The sequence below is a fragment of the Cervus canadensis genome, chromosome 21 (genome assembly GCF_019320065.1).
Source record: "Cervus canadensis isolate Bull #8, Minnesota chromosome 21, ASM1932006v1, whole genome shotgun sequence".
Taxonomy (NCBI): Eukaryota; Metazoa; Chordata; class Mammalia; order Artiodactyla; family Cervidae; genus Cervus; species Cervus canadensis.
The window spans coordinates 7232535-7250329 of NC_057406.1; the positions used below are offsets into that span (position 1 = coordinate 7232535).

The window sequence follows — 17795 nt, forward strand, 5'->3', positions numbered from 1 at the left end:
TTTTTTAATTAGATTTTGACGTGGAAAGAGAAAGAAACCAAAGACACTTTTGGGAGAAGTGAAGAAAGGAAATAAGGCAAAATGTTGATAACTTTTGATTCTGGACGGTAGGTATATGGGTATTCTTTGTACTATTTTCTATATTTCCTTATGTGTAAAAAGTCATGACAAAAAAATCTTTTAAGTAAGGCATCAAGTACAGTTAAATCCATGTGCTAGATAGAACGGCCTAAATTTCCTTCTTGATTTTTCTGTATTTTCCAAATTTTCTACAAAAGACTCATTTTATAATAATTCTTATAATTAGAAAGAATGTAGCCAGCATTAGTTTTTAATTAAATCAGAACCAATTGAGGGCAGGAGGAGAAGGGGACAGAGGGCGAGATGGTTGGATGGCATCACCGACTCGATGGACACGGGTTTGTGTGGACTCCAGGAGTTGGTGATGGACAGGGAGGCCTGGTGTGCTGCGGTTCATGGGATTGCAGAGTCAGACATGACTGAGCGACTGAACTAAACTGAAATCAGAACCAAAGAAATATTCTTATAGACTGCTTGCAAGCAAACTATTGATAATTCAATCTTTTCATAAAGCAGTTTGTCAATAAGACGCCCACGGGCTCATCCATACGTTTGACCCAATAATTCTATATCTGAGACTCTATCCTCAAGAAATAATTCTAAATATGTAAAGGCAATGAACATTATAAAAAACTGTTTGGGTTAAGATGGAAAATTATTTTCTCCTATAATCCCCCAAATTTGTATCAAGGTGATACTGTTTTCAGATGGTGTAGAAAAAACCAAAGTTCCCTAGTATCATATTTTTGTCCTTGAACCTCAATTCTGAAATCCAACATTTGGGGAAGGTACCAAGCTCAGAGTGCCGACCCCATGGGTCACTTCCCTGTGTGTGGTCTGGTGGACAGGGCGATCCCCCAGGTGACAGGAGGCGGTGGGGGCCAAGAAGGAACATTCAAGGGGTGGGAATCCAGAGATCTGGCCTCGGAGTTGGGTCACAATGTACCCTTGGACAAAAAACCTAGACTTTCTGTGCCTTCTTTTTCCCATTTCTATAAAATGGGAGAAGCAGATTATTCTGGATGCTTCAAAATCACCTGGGAGATTTCACAGACAGGGTGTCTAGCCCCTACAGGCTCCCAGACCTCTCAGAGTCACCAGAGGTGGAACCTAAGCATTAGTCCGAGCGTAGGTTACTCTGACACAGCTGGGTCTGGGAACCACTGGACTAGATGCTCCCTAGAGTGCATTCCAGCTCAGAGATTCTATAAATACTACTCCCCAGCAAGCAGGCTCTCAGATAAACCCACTAATTCCCCAAAGGCCTAGGGGAAAGCACAGCAACATCACAATAGATTTATCTGCACCTTATCTGCATCGAGGAGGAAAACCCCCAGGGCTCAGGTCTTTCCGGAGCAGCCACAGCCTCCGACCTTCGTTCACAGGCATGGAGGTAATGGCATGCACGTGTGCACACATCCAATGCAACCCAGCACAATGTCACAGAAAGCCAGCCAGATTCAGAGATGACTAGCTCCCAGCCTGGTCAAACTATTTTAAAATAATTATTAAATAGGGAGAATAGTCCCTGTCATTTAACAAACAATGAACATGTTCCTAGATGCCAAAAACTGTCTCCGAGCAGCTTCCAAACTTCAAAGCCCTTGAACAAAATTCTTCGTGGTAAACACACCAGGCTGTTGCTAAGAGGCAACTGGCAGCCTCAATTGTTGGGGGTGAGGTGGGGTAGGGTCATTATCTCCACACACCTGTATGCTATTTGCTACAAACACCTGAAGATAGCTTAGTTGTACCACACTTGACTCTAGAAAACCACAATGCTCTCCCTCAAGACCAGAAGTTGGTGGGACACGACAGACATGGAAACAGTGTGGTAGTGTGTTAGAGTAGCTATTGTATGCATTAGGTACAGAGGTCAGTGAAGTCAGGAAAATAAGAGTGGTGAAGTGAAAAGGATGCTAAGACCTCCTCAGGGCTCAAACAAGATCATGTTTGGTTTTAAATAAAAAACACTGGCTACAGATGCAAAAGCCAAACAGAGAGAATGAGTGATTTACTCCAAATCGCAAGCCATTTGTGGAGAGTCATCAGGGAAGGAAGAAGTCATTCAAAGTCCGTTGTGGTATCCTAGCAACATCCAAATATTGGCCACAAGATGTTCTGGGCTAAAAGGACCCTCGCAGAGATGGCTTTCCAGTTTTGACTGGAAACACACAGGCACAAAATACACTTTATGGTGTGATCCAGCAGCAGGTACTTGCCAGTCTGTGTAACTCAGTTTCACACCTAACATGGGCAATGTATACTGATAGTTTTTATTCTCTAATTATTTTCATTGTGGTAAAATACACATGCACACATAAAATTTACCACTGTTAAATGTACAATTCAGTGTGCAACCATCACCATGGTCTCGTTCCAGAACTCCACCACCAAAGCGAGCGGCTGCTCCTCTTTCTCTCCACCCTCCCTGTCCCAGCAGCTGGCAGTTACTGATCTGCTGTTTCTATGGATCTGACTACCACAGGTATTTCATATAAATGAAATCATACAATAGGTGGCCTTCTGGGTCAGGCTTTTTCCATTTAGCTTTCTGTATTATTTTTTTGAAAGTAACTTGCACCCCATTAATTTCATGATCCAATAACAGGTCAATATAGGCAGTTTGAAAACACTTCCTTAATGCAGCCTTTCTGGCACCAGAGACAGGTTTCGTGGAAGACAATTTTTCCACAGCATAGTTTAGGGATGATTCAAATGCATTACACTTATTGTGAACTTTATTTCTATTATTATTACATCAGCACTTCAAATCATTAGGCATTAGATCCCCAAGGTTGGGGACCCCTTTCAATTAAAAATATCAAGTGTAAGGTATGCCAGTGGATGTTAATGAGACTGACTGTGGTCATTGTTTTGCAATACATACATATCTATAATCATGTTGTATACATGAAACTATTAGAAAGTTGTATGTCAACTGTAACGCAAATTTTTAAAACATCACTTACAAACATCAAAGCCAAACAACAAGGGACCGTCACCGCAAGCGTTTGCATCCCCAGGCTCTCTGCAGCATTCTACCTCCTGCACCAGTGACCCCCACCTCAGCCCACCCACTTGGTGCCTGTCCACACACAAATATCCACCAGGAAAACGGGATAAATAAAGGCGATGTAGCAAGTTTTTTTTTTTCCAGACAAATTTATTACACTTAAAAAACACGTCCCTTGTTGAGCCTTTCTGTATTTTTGATGTTAAAAAGATCCCTTAAAGAAATAATGGTGACAGTAGAGGGTGATTTGGTGGGCTTTCTGGTTTGGTTTGCTGCTGTTTTGGTGTCCTTACTTTAAAAAATTTAAAACCTGTAACCTCAGGTTGATTCCCTCAATTCCGTGTGTACACTCTAGTGCCCTCTGTCATGCAACTTTCCAGAACAAAACTGTCTTTGGGGGACACTGGAGAAGTAAGATGCAAGGAGGAGGAAAAAGCTAGGTTTTAATATTACCCCTATTATCTCAGCAGCAGCCAGAAACTTGAGAAATGAAAAGCGAGGTTGACTCTGGTGAAAAACATCTATCTTCACTGTCATTCTGTCTCCCCTCCCTTCTACCACCAAACCTTACCATCTGTTTACTCATTCTGCCCATCTATCAACTAGTTAAGAGTGACTGTGGGTGCCAGGCACTGAGGACACAACAATGAATAAAATGTTTCCGTACTCCCTGCCCTCTTGGGACTGACATTCCGGGAGGTTAAGGGGGGGTGGGGGAGACAGTCAAATAGAGACAGAGACACAAGTAAAATCTCAGTCAGATATTAGTGTCATGCGAGAGAAGGCAGCAGAAGCAATGGGAGAGTGAACCGGAGAAGTGGGGAGAGGATAGTTAGGAACGGCTTCAGTGAGAAGGTAATATTCTAACGGCAGGATCTGCTCACACACTGGCCAAGGAAGCATGAGAGGAAAGTCAGGACACCACTGAGGTTTGGGCCTGAGTAACTGGGAAAATGGAGCTGCTATTCACTGAAATCAGGGAGGCAACAGGAAGAGCTGGCTTGGGGAGAGCCTGGGAGTCTGCCTGTCTGACCCCCAAGTGGAGAGGTCAAGTAGGCAGCTGGATTCTCATTTTAGGTCCCTTCCCTCTAGAACTAGGCTAATAAATGGTCCATCTGGAAAGCACAGATTATCAGAACCCAAGGTGACCCCAGATCACCAAGTATCTTTTATTCACTTGACAGATGAAGAGTGTCCCAGGTCACACATACCTAGTTAATAGCAGTTTGGGGATTTCCCTGGCAGTCCAGTAGTTAAGACTTTCACTTCTAATGCAGGAGGTGCAAGTTTGATCCCTGGTTGGGGAATTAAGATCCTAGGTACTGCATGGTGCAGCAAAACAAAAAAAATCCAGCAGTTTGGAGCAGAACTCAAGTCACTTAACTCGCAAGTCAACACTTTCCCCACCATACTACCTCCCTAATTAAAACTGAAGTAGTACTAATTCATTAAACACATATTTATCCAGCCTCAGACTTTGTGCTGGGCTTCCTTGGTGGCTCAGACAGTAAAGAATATGCCTGCAATGCAGGAGACCTGGGTTTGATCCCTGGGTTGGAAAGATCCCCTGAAGAAGGGCATGGCAACCCACTCCAGTATTCTTCCTGGAGAATCCCCATGGTTAGAGGAGGCTGGTGGGCTACAGTCCACGGCGTCACAGAGTCAGACACAGCTGAGGCAACTAAACACAAGCACAAAGAGACTTTGTGCTATGGTGCTTGAATTAATAAGATAAGTAAGACAAGACCCAGTCCCTTCCACTGGTGAGCTTATAGTTTGGTGGAGAAGACAGATATCAAGTCAGATATCACTCATGAGACCATGGAAGCAATTGATATAAGTGCTGTGAAAGAAAGGTGATGCAGCTACAACACTCTAACAGCATAAAGCTGGAGAACCCAATCTAGGTGGGGGAAAGGCTTTTTCCAAGAAAGTGATCTTTCATCTGAGAACTGAAACATGACTAGGAGCTAGTCAAGCAAATAATGTGTGGTTTAAGAGAAGGAATTCGGGGAACCTGGCAGGCAGAGAGAACAGCAGGTGCAAATTCCCCTTGGCAGGGAAGCACTTGGTAGTTGAAAAAAGAAAGAGAAAGCCAGCTTGGCTGGAGCAAAGTGAGTAAAGGGCAGTGGAAATGGCGGAAAATAAAGCTAAGATGTAAAGTGGAGCCAGGTACTGTAAAGGACCTTGTAGATCTATGAGAAAAGCCCCCCAGCAACCCTGAACTAAAGCTTATCTGCGTCTTGGTGGAATACCTGGTGAAACACCTCGGAACACCAGAGGGCAGAAGGCTTCTAAAGGAGCTGTGAAGTCATCTCCCACTTGACTCCTTACCTTCCTGGGAGGCAGTCATGAGACACTTTCTCCTCGCCTCCCAGGATCTGATGAGGTACAGCGCTTTCTGCCCTGGACTTTTTAAACTAGAACTGCAGAATACAAACCCATCCAGTGGTACCAGGGCCGCCACAGCTTTCGGATCAGTCCTCAGTTCCTTTTGTTCCGGTGCTGCCCTTTTCAGTGTATGCAACTGGAACCCAGGGAGCGGGCACCTTCAGCTTGTTCTTCTCATTCTGTATCTAAGTAACGAACTGTCTGAACATGAAAGGGGTTCACTGCACCTTTACTTAGATCAAGCAGTCAGGCCTTGATCTCTTCTTATAAGTATGTATAAGCTTTACAGTAGGACATGTTAAACGTTTAACTTGATCCTAAAAGTAATGGGAAGCCATTGAAACAGGACTATATCTGCCTTAAAACAATAAAAGTCATCGTGGCTGCCATGTAGATAATGCACTCAAGGGGAGCCAAAGCAGAACAGGTTGACAGTGGCTTATCATGAAACCTACTTACTTCCCATAAGCACATCTGTATTTTCACACTTGAGCACCTCTCCCATGCCAGTCGGACACAGATACCAAGAAGAGTAGGATGGTCCCTACACTTACACAGCCTGGCCGCAATCAGCACGTCAGTGCGCCCATTGTGACCCGCAGGAAGAAGGAAACACACACAAGAGGCAGGAGTACAGCAGAGGGAACAGTGAACTCTCCTCAGGCAAGCCTTCACTGAGCAGGGCCATGGAGGATAAATAAGGGCTTGCAAGGCACTCAGAGGACAGTCAGTATGTAAGATGATCCAGAATCATCAAGCAAAGCGAGCAGGAGCTAGAAATCACTCAAAATGGCGGGAGGTAAAAGACAAAGCAGGAAGTGGTGGAAGGCCAGGCCAGACACCCAGCAGGGCCGAGGCGGCTGAATTAAGACCTGTGAGTTAAGACCAGTGAAAAGAACTTAGATACAGCTAAAAGGCCCAGCTCTACCATTTACCAGTTGTGTGCTATCAAGCCAAGAGTTCGCCTTCGAACCCAGTTTTCTTTTTTGAAGTTTTTATTGGGGTAGCAGTCATGTACAGATGTGAGAGTTGGACCATAAAGACTGAATGCTGAAGAATTGATGCTTTCAAATTGTGGTGCTGGAGAAGACTCTTAGGAGAGTCCTTTGGACAAGAGATCAAGTTAGTCAATCTTAAAGGACATCAACCTTGAATATTCATTGGAAGGTCGGCTGCTAAGCTGAAGCTCCAATACTTGGCCACCTGATGTGATGAACTAACTGACTCACTGGAAAAGACCCTGATGCTGGGAGAGACTGAAGGCTATTTATTAAATAGCTTTTACTAGAGTTTTTCCTCCCATTTAAAAAAGTAGGACATGTTTCTTGGAGAAAATTTAGAAAACACAAAATTTTATAACTCCTTGAAGCTCATCCAGAAATACCTACCACCACCACCCCTCCACCAGACTCCCTGGCCTGATGCCAGGAACCCTGTGGAATTCAATACTCGGTGATTCCAAGAAGGGCACTAAACACCAGTCCACGCTGAATCCACATCTCCTCACAGCCCCTAGCACCAGGGTACCCACTGAACCCAAACTGAACAGGTGTCAGAGCTGAGGTGTCTAAGCAAAGACAATGGTAGCAATAATAATTACTAGTAGCAGCAGTAATGGTTATGTGGATGAACAGCCCTAATGTATACGAGTCCCATTTAACAGATGAGGATCTTGAGGGCTGGAGGACGACAGTAACTCACCCAAGGTCTTGCAGATACGCCAGCCCTCAAAGACAGACTGGCTCTAAGCCGGAACACTGAAACTTCCCAGTGCCAAGTGAACCCTGGCAACTTTACTGAGTTGGACACAAATGAATTAAAGAAATCAAATAACATCAAAATGGAATAGATGCCAAACTGTTAACAGCAGCTATCCCTGGAGAGTGAAATTATAGACAGTATTTTCTATTTAGGTAATCTGAACCTTTAACACTGTACATAGATTAATTTTAGAATCAGAAGAAAATCTAAAGAAATTATTAAACGTTTTTAATTTCGATTACAAAATTTTAGGAACTTTACAAGGAAATATATCAAAATGTTAACAGTAGTTATCTCTGGCTGGGGTGGGTTATCTCTGGGTATTACAAATAATTATAGGTAATTTTTATGGTATTCTTTATACTTCTGTATTTTCCAAGCTTCCTAAATAGGTATCTTTATAAATAAGAAACAAAAAGGTAAGGAATTAATTCTACCTTAAAAATAGCTATTACTGAGTTTTATAACATTTGACCACTGTGGTTGGAGTATAAGTAGTCCAGATCAGTATTATTTAAAGAAGGAAGATGATTTGGGCATATTTAAAAAAAAACCAAAACAACTTATTGGGGTGTTGTCTTTGTTTTCTCAATCCAAAAGTAAAACATAATGCTTGGTTCAACCTGGCCCCAGGATCATTCCAGCGATTATCCATTGGCCATCCACTCAGATGTCACAACTAGGAAATGGGAAATTTCTTCCCCACACTTGGAGTCCAAGTCTCAGGCCTTGTGAAATTCTCATGAGTAAGTACCAGGCCCTTATCTAGAACAGATACTTCCACTAAGCCCTCACCCTCCATTTTCTCAGGAACTAGGAAGTTGAGGGCAGCCTCAAGGCAGAAAACTTCTCTTCAGCAACCTCTACAGGGCCTGGATTCAACATGATTATTCTAGGGAGCTCCTATGCTTCCAGAAAGCCTATTCCACTACTAGACAGTTCTAACACTCAACCAATGCTTCTCACACTGAACTGAAACCCACCTCCTTCCTATTAGGCAACGGAAACCGGGGCTCAAATCCCAGCTCTGTCCCCAACAGGTTGCACAACGCTGTGCGGTTTTGTTGAACCCCTCTAACGCTATGGGGGTTATTAAAGGAGAGCACCCATGTGAAAGCAGCCAGCCCAGTACATGCTCCCTAGCCCTGTCTTTTGGAACCAGATCAAATGAGCTTAGTCACTCCTCCATGCTTCAGCCCTTCAAATCACTGAAAACCATTATTGCGTCTTCTCCATTCTAAGCACTCCTATAGTATTTCCTTGCTACAAAACTCCATCCACTTGGGTGGGAGTCTCCCCTCAGGGTGACCAGAAAGCCCTCAGATCTGTTTTGGAGTAAACAGCAACAGCTGACCCACTGCTCCACGGCAGTGTCTCTTATAACCCTTGCTGAACAGAGCTCATCCTCCCTAACTGCCCTGAAGATGCAGAGGTTCAGTGACAGCAAGTGGCCTGCCCAAGGTCACATGGCTGGGGACCTGCTGAGCCGCACCCTTCTCACTATGCTACAGACAGTGTCTCCCAACCTCTGCTTAGGCTCGGCAGCCAGCTGGGCTCAGTCCTCCACAGGGGCTCAGGGGCTCTGGTGGAATCTGGCTTCTTGGTCTGACCGTGCCCTCTCCTTTGCTGGCTGAGATGAATCTCCAGGGCTCCCAGGCGTGAGGGAGGCTCTCCTGATCTTGTGCTTAACTGACACAGAACAAACTCTGAAGGAAGGACTATAACCAAAGTGGACCCACCAGGGAGTCAGGTAAGAAATAAAATGAAAAGAAACCAACAAAACTGTGAGGCAGGACCACAAAGGTTATCTTACATCACCTTCCCAACAACTGGGCCAAGTGGGACTGTCATAGGTCATTCTGTCTTCTGTTTTAAGGAGAAAACAGACTCTGACAGGTGAGAAGGTAGAAACTGCACTAAAATGTAAGCTCTATGAGGGCAGAAGACTTGTCTCATTTGGTCACCACGACAGACTCAGAGCTTAGGACACAGAGAGTCCAGGGCATCAATGCTTGATGATGAGATGGATGAAGGTAGAACCGTGATTTGAACACAAGGCTCTTCATCTTGCTTTCCAATTCAAGTTGTGAGCGTCTCTGGCAGAGTCTGTGCTGAGCCTCAGTGCCGGTTCACAGAGCCAAAGCATGGGGGAGGCTGGCTGGGCCAGTCTGACCTCTGTCCACACTGTGAAGCACGCCATACGCCAGCGCTGCCTCAGGGAACGATGTGTCAGAGGGCGCTACAGCTCAGAGCAAGCAGAGAAGGTGGCTGAGCTGTCCAAACAGGTGAGGAGCGTGGTCTCTGAAGGCAGACGCTTCAGCAAGAGACAGAGAAGTCACCGGCCCCATTCTGACCAGTCAAGTGTCACTGCAGAAACACTGCGACCCCAGCGTCTAGAAACAGGAAAGGCATCCACTCTAGAGCTGGAGGGATCTGGCTCAGAACCTCAGCTCCCTTAGCTGTGGGACCTCAGACCAGATTCTTCACTTCTCTGAGCCTCTGTTTCCTTTTCTGTAAAACTGGTGTAAAATAGCAGAGATTTTGTAAGGATTAGAAACAATGTGTGTGCTAAGTCACTTCACTCGAATCTGACTCTTTGCAACTGTACAGACTGTAGCCCACCAGGCTCCGCTGTCCCCGGGATTCTCCAGGAAATAATCCTGGAGTGGGTTGCCATGCCCTCCTCCAGGGGATCTTCCTGACCCAGGAATCGAACCCACGTCTCTCACATCTCCTGCACTAACAGGCAGACCCTTTACCACTAGCACCACCTGGGAAGCCCAGAAATAATGTATTGTTTGTAAATGTAGAGGAAAAAAAAAAGTGTGGAATGATAAATACAAAATTCCTATCAGTGTTGCCTCTGGGAACCAGAAGTGGGAGAAGGAAAGAGAGCTTTTATAAACATAGTCTTCTTTAAGGAAAAAATATATAGAAAACACAGAGCTTGGCAGCTGGGTTCCTGGCAGGCATTCAATACACGTAAGCTGCTGTTCCTCATTTCTCCTGGGAGGAGATGCTGCCACTCACATACCTCCTGCCTACATGTTAAGAGAAAGAACCATGAGCTACTGTTTCTGACCATGCCCTCTGCCCCCTCCCAGCTGTCAAAGCAGGTCCCTCCCAGAGCAGGTTCCAAGCACCAGGACAGCACATCTCAGAATTGAAAAGGTCTCATCTATCCACTCATTCTGCCCCTGAATGCCTGACAGGCCCTTTCTGCCAGCAGGGAACGCACTACCACATGAGGCCACCCTTTCACCAGCAAGATGACCTCAAGGTCTCAGGAAGGGAAAGACACCTGGTTCCTCTGACCAAGACCCTCAATGGCCTTTAGCCTCACAGCTCTTAGCAACCAGCTCTTCCTGGCAGGGAAGCTTCAAGTGAGGCTCTGTCTAGGTGAGCAACGCAGGAATGCACATCAGTCAGCACCTTCCTTAAGAAGCGTCATCTCTCCACATCTCTGCTGCTTCTAACAACTGTCTCCCACTCCTGGTAGGAGAACGTCTGGCAACCCTCCTAAGACTCCAAAGCTAAACAACTCCCTCCTGTCCCTAGGCAATCAGTGAGCTTGGTTGCTATGCAACAGGAAGGCACAAAAGTGATGCAGTCCTTTTCAGAGGCTTGGAAAGGGGGCAGGGAGCCATGTCTATCCAAGACACAGCCTCTAAATGGGCTCCAAGGCAGTAGGGGTTCCTTTAAGAAGTCAGTTGATAGATTCACTCATCTGCCTAATTCTCCTTTGCTAGCGTCTGAAGCAGTGACTACAGGCACACCATGAACTGCATGTGAATTCTGAGCCCTGGTCTGGCCCCCACCGCCCATCCTGGGGCAATAGCTTCCTCTGAAAGCTCGACAGGCAGCCTGTGAGGCTGACCCACAGCTCTGGGCCCTCCCTCTCAAGCTCTGCTGGTATTTGGGGCAGGAGGCAATCACGGCCTCCAACATCTCCACATCCCAACAGGGCACAGAGCCAACCGAACTGTGTCCCCTCCATCTAGCCTACTCTGCAGAGATCCAGTTTCTACTTGCTATATTCAGGGGAGTTCTCTGGGGAAACAGTTTGACTGAAGGGTAAAAAGCCTGAGTTCTGCAGTCAAACAAGCCTGCAGTCAAAATCTGGCTCAGCTGTATACTAGTCGTGACCTTGGGCAGGCCATTTAAACAACTGGGGTCTGTTTAACTGTTTCACTTCTCCAGCCCTCCTTTCCTTGGCCACATACAAAGATTTAAAACTAGTTAATTTCTGAAACTCTGCAAGGCTAATGACACCTACATGTTAGGTTGTTGTGAAGATCAAGTGAGGGAGTGTTTGTCCAACAAGACCTAGTTCAGTGATGAGTAGAGCGGGGCTGACGGCTCAGTATCGGTATCTTCTAAATGCTGAGGGTGTGGCGGGGCAGGCTGAACACGCCAGCACTCATGCAGGTAGGACGGGCAGGCGTGGACTTAGCTCACCCAGCACGCCCCCCCCTCCTCGCTCCAGCGCAATGTATTACAGTTTCTAAGACCTGGCTTCTTCCTCACCAGCACAGAAGCTCCTTCACAGGCCAGGCCCTTTAAATAAGTTCTGTAGTTCTCTCAGTGAGTAGTGACCAACACAACAGTGACACAAATGTCCAGCTGAAGGTGCCTAGCGACAGAGCAGTGAAGGGTAGGGGCTAAAGGAACTCCCGAGACCTCTTGGGTACCCCCCACAACCGGCCACAGAATTAAAGCTCCCACTCAGAAACTGTCTCAGCTCCTGCAGGGTGAAAGCAGAAACGCTCCTAACTGGGCCTAAATTCCCCCAAGGAACTTCATATTTATTGACAGAAATGCTGCAAATGTTATTCTAGAGCTCGCCTTCTCAATGCTGCCCTTCAACTTAGAAAATTAAAAAACAAGAAGCCAGTGGGTTCATTTGCTCCTCTTCTCCCAGCTCTCTCAGAGCCGTACCAAAAGGTTTTCCTGCACAAGTACTACACACCCAACATCCATGGCCATTACAGGAGGAGCAAGCAGTTTCACTAGAGCCACTCTTTTTTATTTTTCAGGCCGTACCACACCACGTGCAGGATTTTAGTTCCCGGACCAGAGACAGAACACGGGCCCACAGCAGTGAAAGCACAGAGTCTTAATCACTGGACCGCCGAGGAGTCCCAAGACTCTTTTTAAACATATGAGCTGAAGATAAATGTTGGGCAATAGAGGCTGCAGACCATCTAGAGGAGTGGAGACACAGACTAACTCTCACCAAGCACCGATATATCCTGCATCAGATTTCTCCCACTTTATACACACAGTCCCACCTAATACTCACTATCACCCAGACAGACAGAAGGTACGGTGTCCATTTTATAGATGAAGAAACTGAGGCTCCGGAACTTAACTATTTTTTCCAGGGCCACACAGCAACGTTGCTGCCTCTTCCTTTGACCAAGCTTTGCACAATGAACCCAAGAAAAAATCATTCTCCCTGCCTTTTCGGATCCACTAAAGAAAGAAGAGCTTCCATACATTCATTCTGGAACAATCTAAGGGAAAAAAAAATCTGTCCTTTGTCTCAATACTAGAAAAAGCCTATTTCTAAAACAACATTAGAAACTACTCACTAATTTCTATAGTGCATTAAGAGTTTAAAGAACCTTCCAAATGTTACCCGGTCTTCAGGACCATTCTAAAAATGGACTGTAGTCCACCTGGCTCCTCTGTCCATAGAATTCTCCAGGCAAGAATACTGGAGTGGGTTGCCATTTCCTTCTTCCGGGGATCATCCTGACCCAAAGATCGAACCTGGGTCTCTTGCATTGCAGGCAGATTCTTTACCATCTGAACCACCAGCGAAGACCAAGTGTTTAAAGAGCTTTTCAAACATTACTAGGTCTTCAGGAGCCTTCTCAATTGGAGGGTAGCTATCAACTGTCCCATTTTGCAAATGTGTAACCACAGAGCAACAGAGGGTTGAGACAGTGCTTGAAGCCACATGGTAAGAATGTTAGAGGAAGTCTCCTAAGGTTCCTGATATTCTTTGTGCTGCCTTTTTTCATTTTGTTTCTTTTTTTTGTTCGTTTCTATTTTTAAAAAATTATTTTCTTCTGGTTTTATTGATATAATTGACATAGCTGTGTAGGTTTTAAGGTGTACAGCATAATGATTTTACTTACACGATGAAATAATTGCCACATTTTAAGTGTAGTGAACATCCATCTACCTCATTTAGATATAAAATCAAATAAATGGAAAAATATCTTTTTTCCTTGTGATGAGAACTCTTAGAATTTACTCTCTTGGCAACTTTCATATATAACATACAGCAGCATTAATTATATTTACCATGTACATTACATCCCTAGTACTTAGTTATAACTATAAAACTTTGTACCTTTTAACGAATTTCATCCAATTCCCCCCTGCCCCCCTCCCCGCAAAGCAGCCTCCCTGCAGTCCCTCCCCTTCTTCATGCTGAAGGGCCCAGAGCCCACCACTGCCTTCCAAACCACATGCTGGGAAAAAAAGGGGTGTCAAAGAACACCAGGGCCAATGAAGACAAGACTGCTCCAGCACCACTACTCATACAGCCTGAATGAGCCCTCTCAATTATAAATCAAATCTGTTCACTTCACCATTTAAAATCTTCCAGGGGATTTTCATTACACTTGGAGTAAAACCCAATTTCCTTACCAGATCCAACAGGACCCTCGCTCCTGCCACTTGCTCAGACCTTCCTCGAATCACCTCAGCCACACTGGCCTTATTTCTTATCCTCAGATCCATCTCAGGTGCTTTGCACACACTGCTCCTTCCCCTCCTACTTTGGGCTCTTCCCAAAATGCTGAAGGGCTGTCTTCTTAACATTTAAGTATCAGCTCAAATGCTACCTCTTCTGAGAAGCCGTCCCCAACCACTCCAGTCAAAAGCTAAGCCACATCCTCACCTCTGCTCTCTCAACCACACTATCCTGTATCTTCGTTGTCTTACTTCACAGCTAAACTTTCTTGTCCACTTGTTTGTCTCCCCAGAACTACAATACAATCTCCACTATTCCTGCTCATTATTACTCTCTCTGTCTAAAATAGAGATAGGCACATAGTAAACATTCAATAAACATTTTAGGAACAGGCTGTTCAAAAGGCAATGGTGTGCTCCCCTCATCCTCAAGATGGTGATTCTACACCCTGTGCCCAAATTTCAGATTGGAAGTTTACTTACTCATCCGTTCATTCATTCCCTCAATTCAAATCAACAACTAACTACTGGTCACCTGAGAAGGAATCACAGTGAATAGGGAACCAGAATGATATGTTTCCCAATTCAAAGCAAGATTCTTTTTTTTAACGTGGCACTTTACAGAGGCACTTTTAACATCTGAAAATGTGTCAGCCTTGTTTGTAGTTAACAGACTCCTCAGATTTACATGCAAGAAGTTACATGACTTCCGCAAGGTCACATGGTGAGAACTCAGCATCCCAGTATCTCAAGGAAAAACCAAAGACCTAAAATGTATCTGGAAGTGCCCAACCCCTTTTATTTTCTATCCATGAATAAAAACTGGAGAGTAAATATGGCTTTTCAAAAATTTCACCTCCATTTCCTTCACTTTATTTCTATCTTTCTACCTGGTAGCAGATATCAAACAATACAACACTTTGTGGGGCACTGTTCTCTGGTTATGGACCATTAATGGTACCCTAGTTGACAGGCTGAGTCTTGATGCCAAAGGGAAGCAGTGGTACGGTACAGGTGCTGGGACCTCAGGCTTGTGAGTCAGAAAGCACCAGATTCAAACCACATCCACTAACAACTAATGATAAGGCCCTAGACAAGTTTATTTTAATTTAATGAACAAACACTCATATAGCTCTTTTAGATGCAATTAGGGTTCTAAGTACTTTGCAACTATGATTATTAGATAAATCAGATATACTATTATCCATATCTTACAGGTGAGGAAACAGGCACAGAGAGGTGAAGTAACTTGCCCAAAGCCACAGCTAATGAGTATTAGAGTCAGCATTAAAGTGAGACAGTGGGATGCCAGAATCTATGCTCTCAGCCATTACACTGTGTTTCTGCTCTACTCCTATTTCTTCATCTATAAAACAGGGCTAATAAATCTGCGCTATCTCACACAGTCACGTGAGGCTACTGGCACACAGTTAAGTTGAATGTTAGCTGCTCTTAGTGGTAGTTGTAATTGCCATCACCTTTGGTCCAGTCAAGGTTCAGTCAAGGTCTGCCCAAAATACTTCAGCTGAGAAAGATCTCCAAGATCCTCTGCAGTAGAATATGTTAGAATGTAGTGGAAGTTCCATGAGAACAGGAATTGTCTGCTCTCTCTGCTTCTCGTTATATCCGGAGGAAGCAGAGGGTACTCAGTTAATATGTGGTAAATAAACTGAATGCATGGACAGGGTTCTGTATACACAACAACTAAGGTAGTACCGTCACTTCTCAAATGTAGCTAAACATGAAAGAGGTAAAGGCACAGTTTTTAGACGACAGTGGAAGCTGGCCATTACTTAAGACAGACTGGCTATCAGCAGACAGTGTGGTATAATGCTGGTCATTCATCTTAGCTAAATGCAGAAACAAGGAGACCAAGGCTCTCAAGGTCTTGGAGTGTCTATCTGTAAAACAGGAAGTTGGACCACATGATGATCATCAACAAATATATTCTTTCTCATCACCTTGTAACAATCATTATAACAATATGAATGGAAGCTGATCACCAAGTACTCAATAAACGTTTGTCAATGAACATAATCTCCAAATGACAGATGAAGAAACTGGGATTCAGTTTACAAGTTCAAGGTCACTTGGATGGGTTAGCATATGGGTTAACATGGGGGAGTCCAGCTCTCTTCCTAGCCCACAGCCGCTAATGCTCATGCTTTCCAAGATTCTTTTTCAGTTAAAAAAATACTGTGATATCAATTCTCTATTCCAAGCTCAATAAATCTATAATAATTTACCTTATCAAATAACCTTGTATAACTTCACTAGATCATGTGACAGTAGGATCAAGAAGAAACAACTATTCCACATCGTTAACCTGGAGAATCAAAGCATCTAACGAGATAATTAGGCCAAATCCCCTGTTTCTGCCCAGAACTGAGAGACCGTAAGTATAAATAAGATAAATGATGACTTCACTTTAAATGATTTAAATTTAAGCAATGTGACTTAATAAATAACTTCTGGTAACAGAAAACTTTTTTGAGGGTACAGTACATATTCTTCAAACCTGTAAGCACAGTTGGCTACCTGATCCAAAGTAGACGCAAAAAGTTAAATGTGAAAAGTTGCATAGAATGTCCACAAGTGCTTGCTTACTTTATTTTTATTAAAATACACGCTTGACATTGCACCTTTGTGTATAACAACACCTTCCCAGGATTGTCAAGTTAGGAGTGAAAAAGCCATCTGGCAGTCACAGTCAATTTTCTAGACAGTTCATAACAGGATTGTCAAGGTCAAACTGTTGATTCTTGTACCTTCCCATCTAGTAACTGAAAAGCAACGAATGTGAGCTCAAAATACTCCATTCTGGTACTCTCACAAACACAAATGTCAGCTCCAGGATCACACTCTGGCTCAAAAAGTTCTGCGGGCAGGCTGACATGAACAAAGAGAACAGCGAGGTAGTAGGGCAGATGCTAAGGCCACAGGACTTGGGTAACACTCAAAGAGAGTAGGAACTTTTACCTAGCAGTTTCATCACCTATCAAATGAGAATAATCATCCTACCAAATCACCATATGAATTAAGTGATATGAGGAGGAACTGTCTTGCAATCTGTGCGAAGGTGAGAGACTACTGTTATCATTACTAATTACTACGGCTGGGGACGGAAGGTCCCCTCGAACTCTTGGCTGTATGTTCTGCAGGATCCCCTCAAGATGGAATAGATTATAGTTTTTTTCTCCAGACTTCGGGTGTGACAACGATTGATGCACTTGGCTAGCAAGTCTCCGCTGCTGAGAGATGAGAAGTGAGGCCTTCGGGTTCTGGGCCTAGCGGGCTCAACAACCACCGCGTCCCCCCAGTCACCTTGTCCTCACCTTGAGGAAAAGGAAACGAAACCCTATGTGGGAGAAAGTGAGGTCCAGGAAAACTAGAAAGAGGTACCTCCACTCTTCACCTGGCCGCCGCTTCTTAGACCCAAGCTTCCAGCTGGGCGGGGACAAAACAGAGAGAGCTGACAGAGCCAGGGACGCCTTGACCTCGGGCGCCGGAGGAGCGAGCGTGGGTGCTGGGCCCGCCACAGGGACAGGTACACGAAAAGCCGGCCGGAGGTAGGGCCTGCCTCGTCTTGCCTCGCCCACAGCCGCAAGCACAGGAGGAGGCACCCCGCCCCCGCGAACCCAGAGGGCCCTCAGTTCGCTCACCTGCAGCCGGGACACCAGTAGGCTGTAAGGCGCCATTTTGTGCACTGACAAAGATGAGGTCGCTTGAAAGTGACGTGCCACTCAGCGTATTTAAAGCCTTCGGGCTGGGGGCGTGGCCTGACGAGAAACGCGACCTCGTGAAGGCTGTGCCTCCGCCGAGGCTCCTACTCCTGCGA

General features: G+C 44.9%; 1 protein-coding gene across 1 annotated transcript in view; it reads right to left on the reverse strand.

The window, feature by feature from the left end:
- ACO2 (aconitase 2) overlaps positions 1–17768 on the reverse strand; it is a 46410-nt gene extending 28642 nt beyond the window's left edge. The window contains exon 1 of the mRNA XM_043439841.1: positions 17620–17768. Coding sequence (XP_043295776.1) covers positions 17620–17655 — 36 coding nt within the window. The 5' untranslated portion in view covers positions 17656–17768. The remainder of the gene's footprint in view (positions 1–17619) is intronic.
- Between the last annotated feature and the right edge of the window lie 27 nt (positions 17769–17795).